This window comes from Rhinopithecus roxellana, chromosome 16, assembly GCF_007565055.1.
Source record: "Rhinopithecus roxellana isolate Shanxi Qingling chromosome 16, ASM756505v1, whole genome shotgun sequence".
In the NCBI taxonomy this organism is placed as follows: Eukaryota; Metazoa; Chordata; class Mammalia; order Primates; family Cercopithecidae; genus Rhinopithecus; species Rhinopithecus roxellana.
The window spans coordinates 50,580,874-50,600,722 of record NC_044564.1 but is presented as its reverse complement, the minus strand read 5'-3'; the positions used below and the strand labels follow the sequence as shown (position 1 = coordinate 50,600,722).

The 19,849-nt window shown below is 39.3% G+C and overlaps 1 protein-coding gene across 3 annotated transcripts in view; it reads left to right on the top strand.

Moving 5' to 3' along the window:
• PIP5K1B (phosphatidylinositol-4-phosphate 5-kinase type 1 beta) overlaps positions 1 to 19,849 on the top strand; it is a 319,195-nt gene that overhangs the window by 221,919 nt on the left and 77,427 nt on the right. For all 3 annotated transcript variants that reach the window (XM_030919809.1, XM_010362971.2, XM_030919810.1), the window contains 5 exons: positions 1,623 to 1,834; positions 3,551 to 3,634; positions 3,753 to 3,801; positions 7,373 to 7,457; positions 19,558 to 19,713. In XM_030919809.1, coding sequence (XP_030775669.1) covers positions 1,623 to 1,834; positions 3,551 to 3,634; positions 3,753 to 3,801; positions 7,373 to 7,457; positions 19,558 to 19,713 — 586 coding nt within the window. The remainder of the gene's footprint in view (positions 1 to 1,622; positions 1,835 to 3,550; positions 3,635 to 3,752; positions 3,802 to 7,372; positions 7,458 to 19,557; positions 19,714 to 19,849) is intronic.

Genomic DNA, 19,849 nt, shown 5'->3' with positions numbered 1-19,849 from the left:
GGTATTAAGAAGTCTGTTGTAGGGGAGAATCATACAAACTAGTAGAAAAAACTTTATCATAGAGGAAAACACCCCGTTTGCAGGCATTCTTCCTGAACACTGCTCTTCCCTCTGAAAAGGTCCTGAGTGTCAAAGCCCCACCTATACCCTGAAGCCATCTCAACAGACTCGGACCTAGACCTTGTCTCCTGTCATTTTCTTTTCAGAGCATTGCCATCTCTTTTGTCTGGCTGCATCCAACTATTTTTAATTCCCTTGCCTCCCTACTGTCTGCTGAGTGGATAATTAAACATGAAGTACTATGCTTTGTTGAGATTATATGTTTTTAAAGGACTTGCGACAGGAAACTGAACGGCACCTTCGAAAGACGGACTTTGAGGGCTGGGCGTGGTGGCTCACACCTGTAATCCCAGCACTTTGGGAGGCCAAGGCAGGCAGATCACGGGGTCATGAGTTCAAGATCAGCCTGGCCAACATGGCAAAACCCTATCTCTACTAAAAATACAAAAAATCTGGGCATGGTGGTGGGCACCTGTAGTCCCAGCTACTCAGGAGGCTGAGGCAGGAGAATCGTTTAAACCCAGGAGGTGAAGGTTGCAGTGAGCAGTGCATTCCAGCCTGGGCGACAGGGCGAGACTCTGTCTCAAAAAAAAAAAAAAAAAAAAAAGATAAAAAGAAAAAAAGGTTTTGAGAAGAAAACCGCTGACTTCCAACAAGTTTAAGATTATGAGAACAGAATTCAGACAGAGACACGTTCTAGCTGTGTCTTCATGCTGAGGAAGATACAAGCTTGTAGAAACTATTGGTTGTTGATTTCTCTGCTTTACTGCTTAAGAGTGTGGACACTGGGCCGGGCGCGGTGGCTCAAGCCTGTAATCCCAGCACTTTGGGAGGCCAAGGCGGGTGGATCACAAGGTCAGGAGTTCCATACCAGCCTGGCCAAGATGGTGAAACCCCGTCTCTACTAAAAATACAAAACTTAGCTAGGCGCAGTAGCATGTGCCTGTATTCCCAGCTACTTGGGAGGCTGAGGCAGGAGAATCGCTTGAACCTGGGAGGCAGAGGCTGCAGTGAGCTGAGATCGTGCCACTGCACTCTAGCCTGGGTGACAAAGCGAGACTCCATCTAAAAAAAAAAAAAAAAAAAGAGTGTGGACACTGGAGTTGACTGCTTGGGTCTCTGTCACTTATGTGCTGTGTGATATTGAGCACATTACCTTGTCTCTCTGTGCCTCCAGTTTTTCATTTGTAAAACAGAGACAATAGTAGTACCTAGCTTATAGAGTTGTTGAGAAGATTGAATGCAAATGAGCTTTGTAACACTGACACATGGAAAGCACTCAATCCGTGCTATTAGCGAAACTTTTATGGAGGGTTGAGAAAACATGTGCTTGTTTCAGATTTGCATAAAATTCCCATCTAGGAGCCGTTATGATAATCCTTCCTGCATGTGGCCTAATAATAACCTCAAGTGATTTTATTTTGATTCTTCATCTCTCAGCCACCACCCTGGGAGGAATAACAGGAGCTGTGTGTCTGTATATCTAGAGCTCTCTGATCATGAGTAGATGAGACGAACAGGCCTTTGGGTTGACTGGCTTCCTGGTTCTTTTTCTCATTCAGGTACTAGAAAGCTTCAAGATCATGGACTATAGCCTTCTGCTGGGAATTCATTTCCTGGACCATTCCCTCAAAGAGAAAGAGGAGGAGACCTCACAAAATGTGCCTGATGCTAAGCGGCCTGGGATGCAGAAGGTTCTCTACTCAACAGCCATGGAATCTATCCAGGGTCCAGGGAAATCTGGAGATGGGATAATCACAGAGAACCCAGACACGTAAGTACAGCCACACACCCACCCACCCTCTTGATTGTGGTAGCCCACATCACTGGGTGATTATAGACAGTCACATTCACCTTAGGGTGGGACTCCAGGAACTAATTTCTACTTGGTGCTAAAATGGGTTAAACTGGTCTCCATTTCTATTCATTTAAAGATAACTAGATGAGTGACAGTTCCTCCAGTTATTACTCCTTCACCCACTTGGTTTCTTTTTTCAAATGGCTCCATTTATTTTTTTTAAACAATGGCTGAAAATGTTTTTGTCCCCATTAACTACATATTCAAAACATTCACCGCAAGAGGAAAGAATAAACTTTGAATTTGAATAAACATGTTTTATTGTTTATTTTTTATTTTTTTGAGACAGAGTCTCCCTCTGTCACCCAGGCTGGAGGGCAGTGGTGCCATCTCAGTCCACTGCAACCTCCACCTCCCAGGTTCAAGCGATTCTCCTGCCTCAGCCTCCAAAGTAACTGGAATTACAAACATGCACCACTACATCTGGCTAATTTTTGTATTTTTAGTAGAGATGGAGTTTCACCATGTTGCCCAGGCTGGTCTTACACTCCTGGCCTCATGTGATCCACCTGCCTTGGCTTCCCAAAGTTCTGTGATTATAGGTATGAGCCACTGAGCCCAGCCTGAATAAAGAGGTTTTAAGCAAATACACAATGAGAATGATGTTCGCAATTCAGAGCTTTTTATCTGCCTAAGGGGATTCTGTTGTTCTAGTCTTGCACCCTGGCAGATGTGGTCTCTCACCTCAGCCAGATGTGATAGTAACTACAGGATTAATTTGCATGTATAAAGTGCATATTGACTAACAGAAACAGTTGCAACCAAAGTAAGTTATTGAAATGGTAGACTGCATCAGGTATGTGTACTAGCTGAGCAAGGAGACTGGATGAAAGAAATCTTTTTCCACGGCCATAAATGCCTGCCTTCTAGAATTCTCCAACAATGACTAAACCATGGGCATATTTCACTTTTGTAAAGGAAATTAACACATATTAAATCTTTTTTGAAAAGTTATTTCTTGCAAATCAATCTAAATGTCCAATAATCAGTTAAATTATCCTGTATCAGTGAAATACAATAAGGCTATTAAAAACCACATTAGCATTGAATATAAGGAAATGTTTATCATTTAGCAAGTAAAAAAGGTAATAAATAATACCCCTTCTCGACTAATACACACACACATATACATATATACTAGAAAAGTGTACCAGATGTTAATAGTAGTTATCTTTGCATCCTAGGAATAACTGTTTAATTATATTTTTCCTTTGTGTTTTTCTGTATTTTATTTTTAAAAGTAAATATACATTACTCTTTTGATCAGAAAAAAAGTATTGCATTTTTTGAAAGGAATATTTTATAATGGTCTAAAAATTCTTGCTCATAGTTTAAAGTAGGAACAAGTTTTAAATTGAATTCTTCCCATCCAGCTCTTCAGAGTTAGCAGTTATCATATTATTCTCCTTTGTAGGGAAGTATTAATACATCATTCTGGATTCCCAGGATGACCTTAACTGATGCCCAAAAACCAAAAAGAAAAGAACAAACAAAAAAAAGATGAGTGGGAGATAGCCCAGAATTCTTAAAAATGGTCTATTTTTATTTTCAGTCTATTTATTAGAAATGATTTTTTAACTTTCTATTCTTATAATATGTAATCAAATATTTTCTCTTTTGCTCTATCAACAGAATGGGAGGCATTCCAGCTAAAAGCCATAGGGGAGAAAAGCTACTTTTATTTATGGGCATTATTGACATTCTACAATCGTATAGGTAAGAAGTTTGAGGAGTGGTCTTTTATTATTTCCAAATCAATCTACAAAAGCTTCTGAAAAATCACCAAATGAGAGTGATTTTACATTCTGTTTTTAATTTTTCCATGGATGTTTAGGTTAATGAAGAAGTTAGAACATTCCTGGAAAGCTCTTGTTTATGATGGGGTAAGTGACTTATTTTCCTTATTACACTGTATATATTTCTGCTTTCTCAGAGACTTCAGAGTATGTGCAGAAAAGTGTATTGCTACACTCTAAGAGGAAATGAAACAACAGTCTATATAAACTCAGAATCTTAGGCTACTAGATCAGTTCAAATTTGAGAATAAAGACAGCATAAATTTGAATAACTATTCAAATACATGACATCCAGCCTAGCGGCCAGAAAAACAAAATGATATCTGTGTCTGTGTGAAATCCAAAGGACCTAACTTTGAGAGGGTCTTTTTTTGTAGGGATGATTAGTAGGGCAGTTGAAATGAAGTTCTCACACAACCAAGCTACAGTAAGTGTGAGCCCTGACTCTGATGGTGAACAGCCTGGATTTGAACTCTGCATTCACTGCTGAACTAACCATGTGACCAGGCACAGTGCTGGTTATGTGGCCTCTTACCCTTGTTTATCACCTATACCAGGGGGATAGTAATGACACCTGCCTGGTGTGAGCATGGAACAAAATAGTGCATTTCAGTGTTCAACACAATGCCTAACAAATAGAGACACAGAAAGTGAAAATTTTTAATTGGTATGTATTTCTGCATCAACATTTATATATGCTGGCTGCCTGAGGATGTCTTTATTATTATTATTATTTTTTTTATTTTTTTTATTTTTTTGAGACGGAGTCTTGCTCTGTCACCCAGGCTGGAGTGCAGTGGTACGATCTCGGCTTGCTGCAACCTCCACCTCCCAGGGTCAAGCAGTTCTCCTGCCTCAGCCTCCCAAGTAGCTGGGTCTACAGGCATGTGCCACCACACCTGGCAAATTCTTGTATTTTTAGTAGAGACAGGGTTTCACCATGTTGACCAGGCTGGTCTCGGACTCTTGACCTCAGGTGATCAACCTGCCTCGGCCTCCCAAAGTGCAGGGATTGCAGGTGTAAGCCGAGAATGTCTTAACTGATGTAACTGAAGAAAAACATCAGTTATCAAAGAGCAGTTTCTCCCACCTTTCTCTCTCCTTCTTTCTCACATTCTGTCTCTGTCTCTGTCTCTGTCTCTGTCTCTGTCTCTGTCTCTCTCTCTCTCACACACACACACACAGAGTTCCATCTAGACATTAGATTTCTACTTCCTGCTACTAACAACATTTATTGGCCTAAGTTAATAACTTGAAGTAGCAATTCCAAAGAATATTTTCGTCAAGGATTTGATCACACATTTCCTCTTAAGATGTTAGCAGATACTTTCTTTTGAAAGAGAATAAATTATAGATGATATTCTTCTTCTTTTTTGGAAAGGAACACATAATTTCTCAGTTCTGTGGAAGACTGTTAATAACCTTTCAGCATGAAAGATCTACATTTTGTCCACCGGCTAAGGACTGACTTCAGTCAGAATGCACTTTTAAACAGCAGGTTCACACATTTATTTCCAAGAATTAACCTCTAAGCTGGGTGTAGGGGCATGTGCTGGTAGTCCTGGCTACTCAAGAGACTGGGGCAGGATGATCGCTTGAGCCCAGGAGTTCAAACCTAGTCTTGAATATAGCAAGACCCTGTCTCTAAAAGAAAAATTTTAATTTAAAAAAAAAAGAATTAACCTCAATCTTACTCAAATCAAAAATTCCTCCTATGAAAGAAGGTCAATATGGTAGGTTAATTTTATGTTTCCTTCAAGCTAAGAAAGGAAGGGACTGCATACATAGTACCTTGAACATTGAAGGGGAGAGAGTGAATACCCTCATTCCATTCCCCTCCTATTTTCTGAGACCATTTCAGTTTCCTGTTAACAGATGGATCTGAATCGTCTAGTCTTGTACTGACCAGGTGCTTCTAAGGGTCCCCCACCTTTGTCTATTTAAAACCCAACACTTTGCAGGGAGACCAAGGCGGGCGGATCACTTGAGGTCAGGAGTTCGAGACCAGCCTGGCCAACATGGCGAAACCCCGTCTCTACTAAAAATACAAAAATTAGCCGGGCGTGGTGGCACATGCCTGTAATCCCAGCTACTCAGGAGGCTGAGGCAAGAGAATCACTTGAACCCAGGAGGCAGATGTTGCAATGAGCCAAGATTGTGCTACTACACTCCAGCCTGGGCGACAGAGCAAGACTCCATCTCTAAATAAATAAATAAATAAATAAATAAACAAACAAACAAACCTATCATTTGTTTTTCTTTTTTTTTTTAATGAAAATTTCTGTGCTGTATATATCATGAACTTATTTTTGTTTGTTTTCAGACATGGCTCTTACTTAAACAGTGTTTATTCATGCCAAAGGGAACAACAACGTAACTTCTCTTTATAGGCAAGGGCTGAACCTTGATCCTCTATGGATACCCCTTAGGCTCTTGCCTTCTACTGATATTTCTAAATTACTGCCTTGTTGGAAGAATGTGTCCACTTCAGGCCAGAAAGAGTACATTTTAAAAGATGTAGCAGGGCCAGACGCAGTGGCTCACACCTGTAATCTCAGCATTTTGGGAGGCCGAGGAGAGCAGATCACTTGAGGTCAGGAGTTTGAGACCAGCCTGGCCAACATGGTCAAAACCTCTCTACTAAAAAGACAAAAACTAGCTGGGTGTGGTGTTGGGTGCCTGTAATCCCAGCTACTCATGATGCTGATGCAGGAGAATCACTTGAACCCGGGAGGCAGGAGGTTGCAGTGAGCCGAGATCCACCACTGCACTCCAGCCTGGCGACAGAGCAAGACTGTCTCAAAAGAAAAAAGAAAAAAAAGAAAAGAAATTTCTCTATTGGAGTCCATAAACCTGAATTCAAAATGAAGCATTGTAGAAGCAAATTTACTATGTCTGCAAGTGTACAGCTTAGATACATGATTTGGATAAATGATTACTAAATAAACATAGAAAATTAGCTCCTGCATCCATCCCCTTTCCCTTCATCTACCCCCTTTCCTGGATTTGTAATCAAATGACCCTTCAGCCCTAAAGACTCCTGCCAAGCACGAGAGAAGAATGGCATTAACAGTTTAATTCAATTCAACTCTACGCAATCAGCAGAAAATTCAGGGCAAAGGAGTCATCTGTTAGCCTTGTCTCCTAGGAATCCTCCTAGCATCTCCTCACCTTGTTATTGGGAGATGAGACTAGAACTATTTTTTAGCTTAAACGTCAATGTCACTCTTACATTAGGATAGTTTTGTTTATGTCCCCAATTTTTGTTCATGATTAAGGGAGTTACCCTTCATTCCAGATGACACTTGATGCACTGATTGCCTGTATGTAAAAAAAGAAATTAAAAACTCCTCCCGGGACACAATGTTGTGAATGAGGACAGCTGTTTTGATTGATGTAGCACAGTTTTTTTTGCTGACTCTCCCCTGCTCGGTTTGGTCTTGAGCGTCTAGAATCTTTGTTCCGATTGAGTCTATGCCCTTCTTCCTCAGCCCCAGATTCCTGGGCCTCGTGGGACACAGGGCATTCCTGTTCTCTATCTCTGGGCCACCTTTGGTTAAGAATGTTGGCTGACAGAGAACCAATTGCATAGATCTCTCTTCTGACTTGAGATGAGCACTAAGAGGTGACCCTGTGATCCTGTTTTTTGTCTTTTCAGGACACTGTTTCCGTTCATAGACCAAGCTTTTATGCAGACAGATTTCTAAAGTTCATGAATTCCAGAGTTTTCAAGAAAATTCAAGGTAAGATTCTTAGAAATTTTTTTTTTACTTTTAGCAGCTAATTTCATTATGTATCTTTGCAAAATTTTTACTGGAAGAACTAACGCATTTCTCTCCCTGCAGCAGTTATCACTTAGTAATTATGGTTAAGTAACCCAGTCTGGTGTTTATTGATGTCCTAATCATTAGAGTCCTGTTTAGTGGTGAAAAAATTTAGAAGCTATCTAAATGTCCAACCATATAATATATTGGTTAAATATATTATGATACAGTCAAATAACGGAATAGTATGCAATCAATAAAAAAAGATGTGTTAGCAGCGCATTTAGTTTGTTAAATATAGATGTATTCACCTTGTATGTAGTTATCAGTCTGTATACCTTAAATGCACAGCAGAATTCTAATGGAATATACAAAACAGCAGTTATTCTCATGGGACATTCTGCAGGCTAGATCATATGTTAGGCCACAAAACAAGTCTCAATAAACTTTAAATGACTGAAATCATACAAAGTATCTTTTCTGATCACAATGGAATGAATCAATAAACAGTGAAAACTGAAAACTTGACAAGTATTTGAAAATTAAACCACACACCCTTAAGCTACCAATGAGTTAAAGAAGAAATTACAAGGAAAGTAGAAAAACCTCAGAGATGAATGAAAATGAAAACAAACCTACCAAAAATTTATGGGATGCTGTGAAGGCATTGCTCAGAGGCAAATTTATAGCTGTAAACTCTTACCTTAAAAAAAAAAAAAAAAGGAGGCCGGGCGCGGTAATCCTAGCACTTTGGGAGGCTGAGGCGGGCAGATTACTTGAGGTCAGGGGTTCAAGACCAACCTGGCCAACATGGCGAAACCCTGTCGCTACTAAAAATACAAAAATTAGCCAGGGTGGTGGCATGCACCTGTAATCCTAACTACTTAGGAGGGTGAGGCAAGAGACTTGCTTGAACCCAGGAGGCAGAGGTTGCAGTGAGCCAAGATCATGCCACTCTACTCCAGCCTGGGCACCAGAGTGAGACTGCATCTCAAAAAAAAAAAGAAAGAAAGAAAAAAGAAAAATATCAAATCAATACCCTAACTTTAAACCTTGAGTAACTAGAAACAGAAGAGGAAACTAAACCCAAAGCTAACAATGCTTATTCCAGATCAAGGGAGTATGTGGGCTCTTATTTTCCTTTATATTGATATTTATTAAATTTTCTACGATTAATATCTGTGGGTATTTTTTAAGACGTGAAAGGAGAAAATAACCCTATATATAGTTGTTTTATCATTTTGCTATTCTGTGATCCAGTTTCATAAACTAAAACATGATAATTTAGCCACACACAACTGAAAAAATAGAATGTTCATATTTTATATTTAAATAAGACAAATTTTCCTGGTAATATTTATCGGAGATTTTTTAATTAATGAAAGTCAAATACTTGCAATGTAAAAATTTTGGAAAATACAAAAAGATGAAAAAAAATGAAAATTCTTGAAATACCACAACCCAGAGATATCCACTGCTAATATTTTGATGTACTTTCTACCAATCTTTATTTCTATGCTTTATGTATTTACATTAAAATGATAGCATAATGGTACACAATTTTAGGTATAGTACTCTTTTTTCACGTAGCATTATAACACGAATAGTTTATAATGTTATATTTTCCGTATCATTGTATATTCTACAGGGCACCATTTGAAATTGCAACACATTCAAATTATATGAGTGTGATATAATCTATTTTTTTTGCCAGAATCTATTTAATCATTCTTTCAGTATTGGGCATTTACATTGTTTCTCCTTTTTCTATTTCTTACTAGTTTATGAACATAATTTCAGACAAATGTTGTGTCCAAATTTAGGATTATTTCTTCAGAATGGATTCCAAGAAAGGGGTACTAGGATAATAAAATGCACGTAACTGCACAGAGAGATTGTGCCACAGAAGGCTCCCATGAGAGCCTGTATTTTACCAGCCCTTAGCCAGCATTGTGGTTTTAAATTATGCCACTCTGATAAGTAAAAAATGTTATCTGATTGATTTATTTTGTATTTCTTAAGTACTAGTAAGGTTCAACCCTTATTCATGTTTATTAGCCATTTATAGTTCCTTTGAGAATTGAGCTTTGTAACATTTGACCATTTATATTGGGTGTTTTTTTTCCAAATTATTAATATCAATTCCATGTGTTGAAGATATTAACCCCTTTTTTAACCTTATTTCACTCTAAGGGAAACTTTCTTCCACATTTGACTCTCCCAATGGTGTCTTAAAATTGCTGTCAAATTGACATCACCATAAATTATTTGCCCAAGGTTTCTTTGGCCTAGAATAGACTATAAGATAGTGTTTATTGAGACTGCAAGCTTACATGAATACCAGCTTGTGGTTCCTTTTTTTTTGTTTTTGTTTTTGTTTTTGTTTTTGAGACAGGGTCTCACTCTATCACCCAGGCTGGACTGCAGTGGTACGATTTTGGCTCACTGCGACCTCTGTCTCCCTGGTTCAAGCGATTCTTCTGCCACAGCCTCCCGAGTAGCTGGGATTACAAGCATGCACCACCACGCCCAGCTGGTTTTTGCTTTTAGTAAAGATGGTGTTTTGTCATGTTGGCCAGGCTGTCTTGAAATCCTAGCCTCAAGCGACCCACCCACCTCAGCCTCCCAAAGTACTGGGATTACAGGCTTAAACCACTGCGCCCTGCTCTGGTTCCAATTTTTAAGAAAGATTTTTTCACCTTTCTTAGCCCTCTGCCAAGATTGGAAAAACATGGGTTTCACTGCAACCCCTGGTGCATTTTGGAGGATGCAGCCCTTTAATATTCCAGCTTTGGTGAGCCTCCCTTAGGAGACTCCCCATCTTGGGAGGTTTTTCTTTCTTAGGGGCATATAAATTAATGCCGATCAATGGCATCTTCAATTTCATAAAATATGGCATGTGTCACAGATTTTTCCAGTTTGGAGAATGCATCAGGTTTTTAATGGAACAAGTTTTTTAAGTCATAGGTAATCAAATCTATTGACATTTTCCCATTTTGATTTTTGATTTTATTATCTATTTTTTAATAATAGCTTTATTGAGATATAATTAAGATGTGTACGCCTCACCCTTTTAAAGCATACAGGCTTATGATTCTTGATTTATTCACAAATTTATGCAATCATCACCATTTTCTAATTTTTTAAATTAATTTATTTATTTATTTTGAGATGGAGTTTCACTCTGTCACTCAGGTTGGAGTGCAGTGGCGCAATCTTGGCTAACTGCAACCTCTGCCTCCTGGGTTCAAGTGATTCTCCTTTCTTAGCCTCCCAAAAAGCTGGGATTACAGGTGTGAGCCAGCACACCCAGCTAATTTTAGTATTTTTAGTAGAGATGGGGTTTCACCATGTTGGCCAGGCTGGTCTTGAATTGCTGACCTCAGGTAATCCACCTGCCTCAGCCTTCCAAAGTGCTCGGATTATAGGCATGAGCCACCATGCCCAGCGATTTTCTAATTTTAGAAAATTTTCATTACCCCAAAAAGAAATCACATACCCATTAGCAGTCACTCCCCATTCCATCCTCTTCCCAGCCCCTGGCAACTACTGATTTACTTTCTGTCTCTATGGTTTTGCCTATTCTGGCATTTCATATAAATCATATAATGTGAACTTTTCTGTTTGGCTTTTTGCACTTAACAGAATATTTTTGAGATTTATCTGTAGCATCGTAGCATGTATCAGTAATTATTCTTTTTATTGCAGAATATTCCATTATATTGATATACCATAGTTTGTTTATTCATCAGCTGATGGATATTTGGTGTGTTTCCATTTTGGCTATTATGAATAATGCTGTTACGAACATTCCTGGACAAGGTTTCATATGGGCATATATTTTCATTTCTTCTTAATATATACCTAGAAGTGGAATTGCTGGGTCAGATGGTAACTCTCTGATAACATTTTAAGGAACTGTCAACTCTTTTCCAAAGCAGCTGCATCATTTTACAATCCCACCAGCAATGTATACAGGTTCCAGTTTCTCTACATCCTCACTGACATGTGTTATTGCCTGTCTTTTTTTCTTTTGGCCATCCTGGTAGGTATGAAGTAGTATCTCACTGTGGTTTTGATTTACATTTCTCTAATGACTGATGATATTAAACACCTTGTATGTGCTTATTGGCAATTTATATCTTCTTTGGAGAAATGCTCACTCAAACCCTTTGTCCATTTTTAGTTGAGTTGTCTTTTTATTATTGAGTTGTAAGAGTTCTTTGTATATTCTGGAAACAAGTCTGTTATCAGATATATGATTTGCAAACATTTTCTTCCATTCTGTGGGTTGTCTTTTTACTTTTTTGATAGTGTCTTTTGAAGCACAAAATTTTTTAATTTTGATGTCCAATTTTTTTCCTCTTGTTGCTGGTGCTTTTGGTGTGATCTAAGAAAGCATTGCCTAACCCAGGGTCATGAAGGTTTACTCTCATGTTTTCTTTGAAGAGTTTTATAGTTTTAGCTCTTACATTTAGGTTTGTGATTCATTCTGATTTAATTTTTTTGTATATGATAGGAGGTAGAATCTATCTTCATTCTTTTGCATGTGGATAGCCAGTTGTTTCCCCACCATTTGTTGAAAAGCCTATTCCTTCCCCTGGTTGAATTATCTTGGCACTCTTATTGAAAATCATCATGAGAAAACATAAACCAGACCAAAAAAAAAAAAAAAAAAAAGAAAAGAAAGTCGATTGACCACAAGTTTAAGGGTTTACTTCTTGACTCTCATATCTGTTCTATTGATCAATATGCCTACCCTCATACCAGTACCATACTATCCTGATTACTTCTGGTTTGCATTGTTAAGTTTCATGATCAAGAAGTGTGAGTCCTTCAACTACTCTTTTTCAGACTGTTTTGGCTATTCTGGGTCCTTGTATGTCCCTCTGAATTTTATAATGTTTGTTAATTTCTGGGGGGAAAAGGGTAGCTGGTAGTTTGATAAAGATTGTGTTGAATTTGGGGAGAGTTGTCATCTTATATCTTACATCCCTTAAATGTGGGATTCTTTTTTTTTTTTTTTTTTTTTTTTGAGACAGAGCCTTGCTTAGTCTCCCAGTCTGGAGTGCAGTGGCGCAGTCTCGGCTCACTGCAAGCTCCGCCTCCCGGGTTCCCGCCATTCTCCTGCCTCAGCCTCCCAAGTAGCTGGGACTACAGGCGCCCGCCGCCACGCCCGGCTAATTTTTTGCATTTTTAGTAGAGACGGGGTTTCGCCGTGTTAGCCAGGATGGTCTCGATCTCCTGACCTCATGATCCGCCCGCCTCGGCCTCCCAAAGTGCTGGGATTACAGGCGTGAGCCACCACGCCCGGCCGGGATTCTTTTTATTTAAGCCTTATACTTACAAAGGGCTTCACCATTGAAGAATCAGATACATGTTCACCCATATTTTTCTTTTACCTTTTATAGATTGTTTTTTATGCTTTTTTTTTTCTTAAATCGAGGTTGTGTTCATTTTGGTGTATGAAGTGAGGGAGATCTAACCTTGTTTTTTCCCAGGTGGTTAACTGTTGTCCTAAATACCACTTATTGAATAAGATATTTCACTTCAAAGCACAGTCAAGTACTTTATCACTTTTGTTTATTTCGTAGATAGTAATGATAATGCTTATAGTCCTGCTACAGTGGGAAAGGTGATTCCTATCTACTTTCCTTGCTTTATGTTTTCTAACATTTATCATGACCTATAATGACCTATACTTTAGGTCCTATGCTATAGGTTTTACTTACATAATGCCTATCTCCTTTATTTAAATGTAAGCTAGCCGGGCGCGATGGCTCATGCCTGTAATCCCAAGACTGGGAGGCCAAGGTGGGCAGATCACGAGATCAGGAGTTTGAGACCAGCCTGACCAACATGGTGAAACCCCATCTCTACTAAAAAGACAAAAATTAGCCAGGCGTGGTGATGGGTGCCTGTAATCCCAGCTACTGGGGAGGCTGAGGCAGGAGAATCACTTGAACCCGGGAGGCAAAGGTTGCAGTGAGCCGAGATTGCACCACTACACTCCAACCTGGGTGACACAGCAAGACTTCATCTCAAAAAAAAAAAAAAAAAAAGACATTGTAAGCCGACTGCTGTATCCCCAGAACTTAGTGAAGGGGTGTGGGTTTGGAGGGTGCACATATTGTTATTTTTATTTGTTGAATGGATGAAGATACCATGACATGTATACTGGGTCCAATCTTCTCCTTACGGTCCAGGACAGATCCCTGTAGAGATTACCTCCACTACAGGGTAATTTTAACCATTCACTCCCTCTTCTGGCTCCACAGCTCATCCTTCCATCTGCTCATTCTCTTATATCATAGAAACAAGGCTCCTCAACACTCCATCTCTCTCCAGTTCCTGGTATATTTTTTCCTCCTTTACCATCACCCTATTGGAGATGAGAGTTGGATGCACTTGCTGTCTCACTTTTTTATCTCTTGTCACTATTCAGTGTTCTCCAGTGGTTTTTGATCCCACCACTCTCCCAAAATGTTCTTTTTGAGGTAATCAACAATCATTGCTTAAGCCATTGAACAACTTTCAGTCTTTTTTTTTTTAAGTGGAGTCTCACTCTGTTGCCCAGGTTGGGGTGCAGTGGCACGATCTCAGCTCACTGCAACCTCTGCCACCCAGGTTCAAGTGATTCTGCCTCAGCCTCCTGAGTAGCTGGGACCACAGGCCTGTGCCACTATGCCCAACTGATTTTTGTATTTTAAGTTGAGACAGGGTTTTGCCATGTTGGCCAGGCTGGTCTCGACCTTCTGACTTCAAGTGATCCACCCACCTTGGCCTCCCAAATTGCTGGGATTATAGGTGTGAGCCACTGCACCCAGCCACTTTCAGTCTTCTTAAAACTCTCCAGCATTTGAGACCACTGATATCAGTTCTCTGTGAAATACTCTCTTCACTTGTCTTTCATAACTCAGGACTTCCCTGGTTGCCTTCCAGCCTCTCTTCTCCTCCTTGGTATCCTTTGGAACCTTTTCATCCCTGCTTACTCTTATTGTGGTTGTTCCTCAGGGTCCAGGCTCTGACTTAGTCTCTTCTTGTACAACACTTTGGGTAATTCCCCATTCTCTCAAGGGTTCAGTTACCATCTGTGTACTTGCAACTTACTCCCCACTCTTCTAGCAGTTCCCCTTGCCTGTCCACTCCCCGAACTTAAGCATCCACTGGATTCCACAAGTTCAGCATGCCCAAAATTGAATTTAGCTGCTTACCACCCCAGAGTCTGCCTCTCTACCTGGGTCCACGTCTTATGGAAGGCCACCACAATCTGCCCAGTTATCCAGCCAGAACGCTGGCATCATCCTTTTACCCCTTCCTTCTGCTTACCACCCACGTGCAGTCACTCGGCAACACCTATCAGTCCTCACTCTGCAGTATCAGGAGTGCAGCCCCTTCTCTCACAACACCTCTCCTGATTCAGCCACTGTGTTTTTTTTGGTTTGCAGGTTTTATTATTATTTTTTTTGCATAAAGTTGTGGCCCCAAACAGGTCTCTTTGCCTCCCATCATGTACCCATTCAATCCAATTTCCCCACACACACTGCAGCTAGAGGAATCAGTTTAAAATATAAATCTGCTCTTGCTGATTACTGTTAAAATCCTTCCATGCTAATAATAATAATAATAATAATAATAATAATAATAACAATAACAATAACAATAACAATAATGTTAAGGAAATAAACGTCCGTGGATTCCCTGGTGCACAAAGTCCTTAACTTTCACTTAGCAGATTTCCTGGCACACAGTAGGCACTCAATCGTTATTTGATGAATAATGCAATGAATGAATGGAATTTTTATCTAACACCACCATTTCAAAGGGAAGTTAAATTATTAGAAAAGTAGACACTTTAAAACACAACTTGAAGATGTTTCGTCAACCGTGGTTAATTCAAAGCCCTACATGCCTAGGGGCATACTCCCTCCCACCAAGAAAATAGTACCTAGTCTTCAAGTTTCTTTTATGAAGTCAGTGTTTTTTAACCTTTTTAAATCCCTACATCCCACCCACAAGTGAGTCATTCTCCCAGTGTAATAATGTCTATAAAATCCTATAATATTTCCTGGAAATACTAGTCACCATTATGTTGAAACTTCACTGAAATTCTCCATATGAATAACTTGTCTAAAGTACTAAAGCTTAGTTTCCTGCATAGAATGTAAGAGTTAAATTAATTTGTTAAAGAAAATAAACTGTTCTAAGATTTCAGAACAATAATGCATTCATGCAACAAACACTCATGCACCTATTATGTATCTAGCACCACACAAAGCACTGATGATATAGAAAGCTTTTTAAATATTGATTAGTTCCTCCCTCAATAATTTAATAGTCTGTTTTGAGCCAGAGATTGAAACATGTGACAGATCTATAATGAAACAGTTGCTAATATTTCCGAATGTGCTACTATGGGTACATGGAGAGAAATAAGAGAAAAAAAGACCAGTTCTTCCAAAAGAGAGCTCACAGATAAAAAGATATTTCAACTAAATCCTGAAAATGTAACCCAGAGTTCATTAAGAAGAGAGACAGGAAGGGCACCTCAAGGAGAAAGAACAGCATGTGCAAAGGCCTACGGGCAGAATGAATATGGTAGGTTCCAATATGGCAGAAGGGTGAGCTGAAAAGTGAACACAGAGGTAGTCGAGTGGCAGAATGCAAGGCTGGAAATGGGCACAGGATACTTACTGCCAGCCATGGTTGAGCCAAAGACAAATTCAGGCGTTTCTGTCACACAAAAGGAAGCAACCAGCCACCCAAACCAGCTCTCAAGGTTACCCAATCAAAAGAGATCCTGAGAATTGAATTTCTGCAAAATCCAAGCTCTTATCTGCTGAGTGAGATCATTCCTTTAAGGAAGAAGCTCACCACTTGAGAAAAAAGTGAACTCTTTGTTGTGGTGCTATGTGGTCTTGGCAGAGGTTTGTTTTCCGGTCTTCTCTGCTCCTCATTATATGTGATGCTGATAAAGAACAAAGAGCTACTTCTTTTTCCAGGCTTTTGGCCCTCACTCCATGAAATGCCATGAGTATAGGTCTCCTGAGTATCTTTTCCTCATTACACGGCTCTCACCCTGATCGCATTTCCTTGGTACTGCCAAAAACCTTTTGATCATAGCTGTTTCTTCGTTTAGAGAAATAACATTGACCTAAGAACTATGATGTAGAAAAGCAGTTTTCAAACCTTTTGGTCTCAGGGCCACCTTACACCCTTAAAAATTATGAGGATACCAAAGAGCTTTTATGTGGGTGATAGCCTATATTTCACATATTAGAAATTAAAATTGAGAAAAATTTAAAATACTTATTAATTCTTACCAGTTAAGAAAAAAATTGCATGTTAACATCAGTCAATTTTTAACATAAATAATTACAAAAATAATTATATATTCTACAAATAATTTAGTGAGAAAAGTGGAATTGTTTTACCTTTTTTTTTTTAATACTTAATGTCTGGCTTAATAGAAGATAAGTTGGAGTCGCACATCTGCTTCTGAATTCAATATGTGGTGACATCGCAGGTCATGTAACATTTAGAAAACTCTACACATGTGAGAGAATGAAAGTGAAAAAGGCAAATAATGTCTTATCATGATGATGAAAATAATTTTAACATCACAGATCTTCTGAAAGGGTCTCCAAGACTCCCTAGTGGTTTCCAACCCACATCTGAGATCCTCTGATTTAGAAGTTTTAAAATACAGCCAGGCACAGTGGCTCATGCATGTAATCCTAGCACTTTGGGAGGCCAAGGCAGGCAGATCACCTGAGGTCAGGAGTTCGAGACCAGCCTGACCAACATGGAGAAACCCCGTCTCTACTAAAAATACAAAATTAGCCGGGCGTGATGGTGCATGCCTATAATCCCAGCTACTCGGGAGGCTGAGGCAGGAGAATCGTTTGAACCCGGGAGGTGGAGGTTGCGGTGAGCCGAGATTGTGCCATTGCACTCCAGTCTGGGCAACAAGAGCGAGACTCTGTCTCAAATAAAAAAAAAAAAAAGAAGAAGTTTTTTAAAATACTATATTGAAAGACAGGAGTTTATTAAAGGTCTATAAAAGTTAGCAGAGATGATAGGTTGATGAGGGCAGCAAGCCACCATGGCACATGTATACCTATGTAACAAACCTGCACATTCAGCACATGAACCCCACAACTTAAAGAAAAATAAAGTAAAATAAAATAAATAAAAGTTAGCAGATAGAATGTTAAGGCAGAGGTCAGTGTGATAATAATAGCTTCTTGTAAAACAAGTGTGACCACTATTTGAGAGAGTGGAGAATTAAGGTAAACATGACTTATTTTTTAAACATTCAAAAATTTCTTCCCCTCAAAGAAAAACAAATTCAAGGTTTATCTTTTTTTCCCCCTCAGTTTAACCAGAAAACAGAATACTAAAGAGCTAGAAAATGAACCACCTAGAAAGCAACTTAAGAAGAAAAGAAAGACACCTGAGGTTCATGCTTGCTAGTTCTGTGACCTTGGGCAAGCCACAATCTTTCTATTCTCAGTTTCTGGACCTAAGAAAAGGCCTTCCTCTTCCTCATACATGTGGATGATTTGAGATATGCAATGTGAATGTTGGCTTCCAGACTCTAAAGCCCTCCACAAATGTTATTTATTAGGATGATGATATTACTATGATTCTAAGACTGCTCGAGGGACAAATAAACCTTCCCTTCTCTTTAAGTGGAGAGATTGCCCTCCATTCTTCCCTCATTTGTGTGTCCCAAAGTCCTTCTCCAGTTAAGTTCTTGCAAGCAGCCCCTGGGAAGGCCCCAGATGAGCTGTGTAATCTAAGCTTCAAGATTCCCAAGGCTCAACAGAATTACTCTAATACGTTTACTATCAGACTACCCCTTTATGCAAACCTCTAAAGGAAGAGAAACACTGCCAAAAACATATTCAGGGGAAAGCATAAACAGGCCTCAGCTTCTCTCTCTCCCTCCCTCCAAGGAAATTCTCTAGCAATATTAAGCCAAGAAGAATTATTGCAGCAAAGAGTGAATGTAAATAAGGATGGCCCAGCTGCCACTTAAGCAACTTCCATGGACGTGTCCTCTGTAAAGTCCCAGGCTTCAGCAAGCATGATTGATGGTGAAGTACATTTTCATTAGTTCAGGTTCCCAACACACTTCTGAAGTTGTAGACTGCTGTTTAGACAAAGATTGGAAGTGAATTATACATTTGACATAAAACCATGACCTAGAAAAGACCTAAAGGGTAGGAAATGTCAGTGGAAAGTCACAGAAAGAAAAAAACAACCAGAAGTAACTTGGCTAAATTGGGCAACATGAGTATAAGATTAAACATTGGCATGTTTAGAAATCCCCAGTCCCAAGTTAATAAAACCAGGGTCGTGAGAATTCTCTATACTTTACCATCTGTGCTTATCAACTCACCCATCCTCCTTCCAGCACTAGAAAAACATTGTTTGGAGAGGGGGAAATGATTCTTGAGCAGTAAAACATTTGAATTTTACCTCAAGTAAGATTTTATTTCAAAATCTGGAGAGAATTTTTTTTTTTTTTTTGAGACGGAGTCTCGCTCTGTCTTCCAGGCTGGAGTGCAGTGGCGCGATCTCGGCTTACTGCAAGCTCTGCCTCCCAGGTTCACGTCATTCTCCTGCCTCAGCCTCCCGAGTAGCTGGGACTACAGGCACCCGTCACCATGCCCAGCTAATTCTTTTTTGTATTGTTAGTAGAGACGGGGTTTCACCGTGTTAGCCCGGATGGTCTCTATCTCCTGACCTCGTGATCCGCCTGCCTCGGCCTCCCAAAGTGCTGGGATTACAGGCGTGAGCCACCGCTTCCGGCCGAGAGAAATTTTAACTCTTAATTTGTTCTAGGATATTCTGATTTAAGTCAAGTCATTTTGGACAAATAGCCAATTTGTCGTATTCATGAGATGAAATTGTTTCATCTCCCTTTCCATATGTATAAAATAAGCCTCTTTTCTTCTACTCAAATAATAACTAAAATGTTAATAAATAATAAAATATATTCACTTTTAAATAAAATACTAATGTGATTTTACAATAAATATCTGTATTTGTCCTTTTCCTTTCTGTCTAGCTTTGAAGGCCTCACCTTCTAAGAAACGGTGCAATTCCATCGCCGCCTTAAAGGCAACTTCACAGGAGATTGTGTCCTCAATTAGCCAGGAATGGAAGGATGAGAAGCGAGATTTGCTGACTGAAGGACAAAGTTTTAGCAGCCTTGATGAAGAAGGTAAAGATGTGTAACTTTTTAAAAAAGACAAAAGTTCTTGTGATTTATTTATACAAGTAAATTTGCAGAAGAAAAATTTCAAAATACCTATTCTAAGAAATAAAATCTATTAATTAAGTTTTTAAAGGATAGCTAC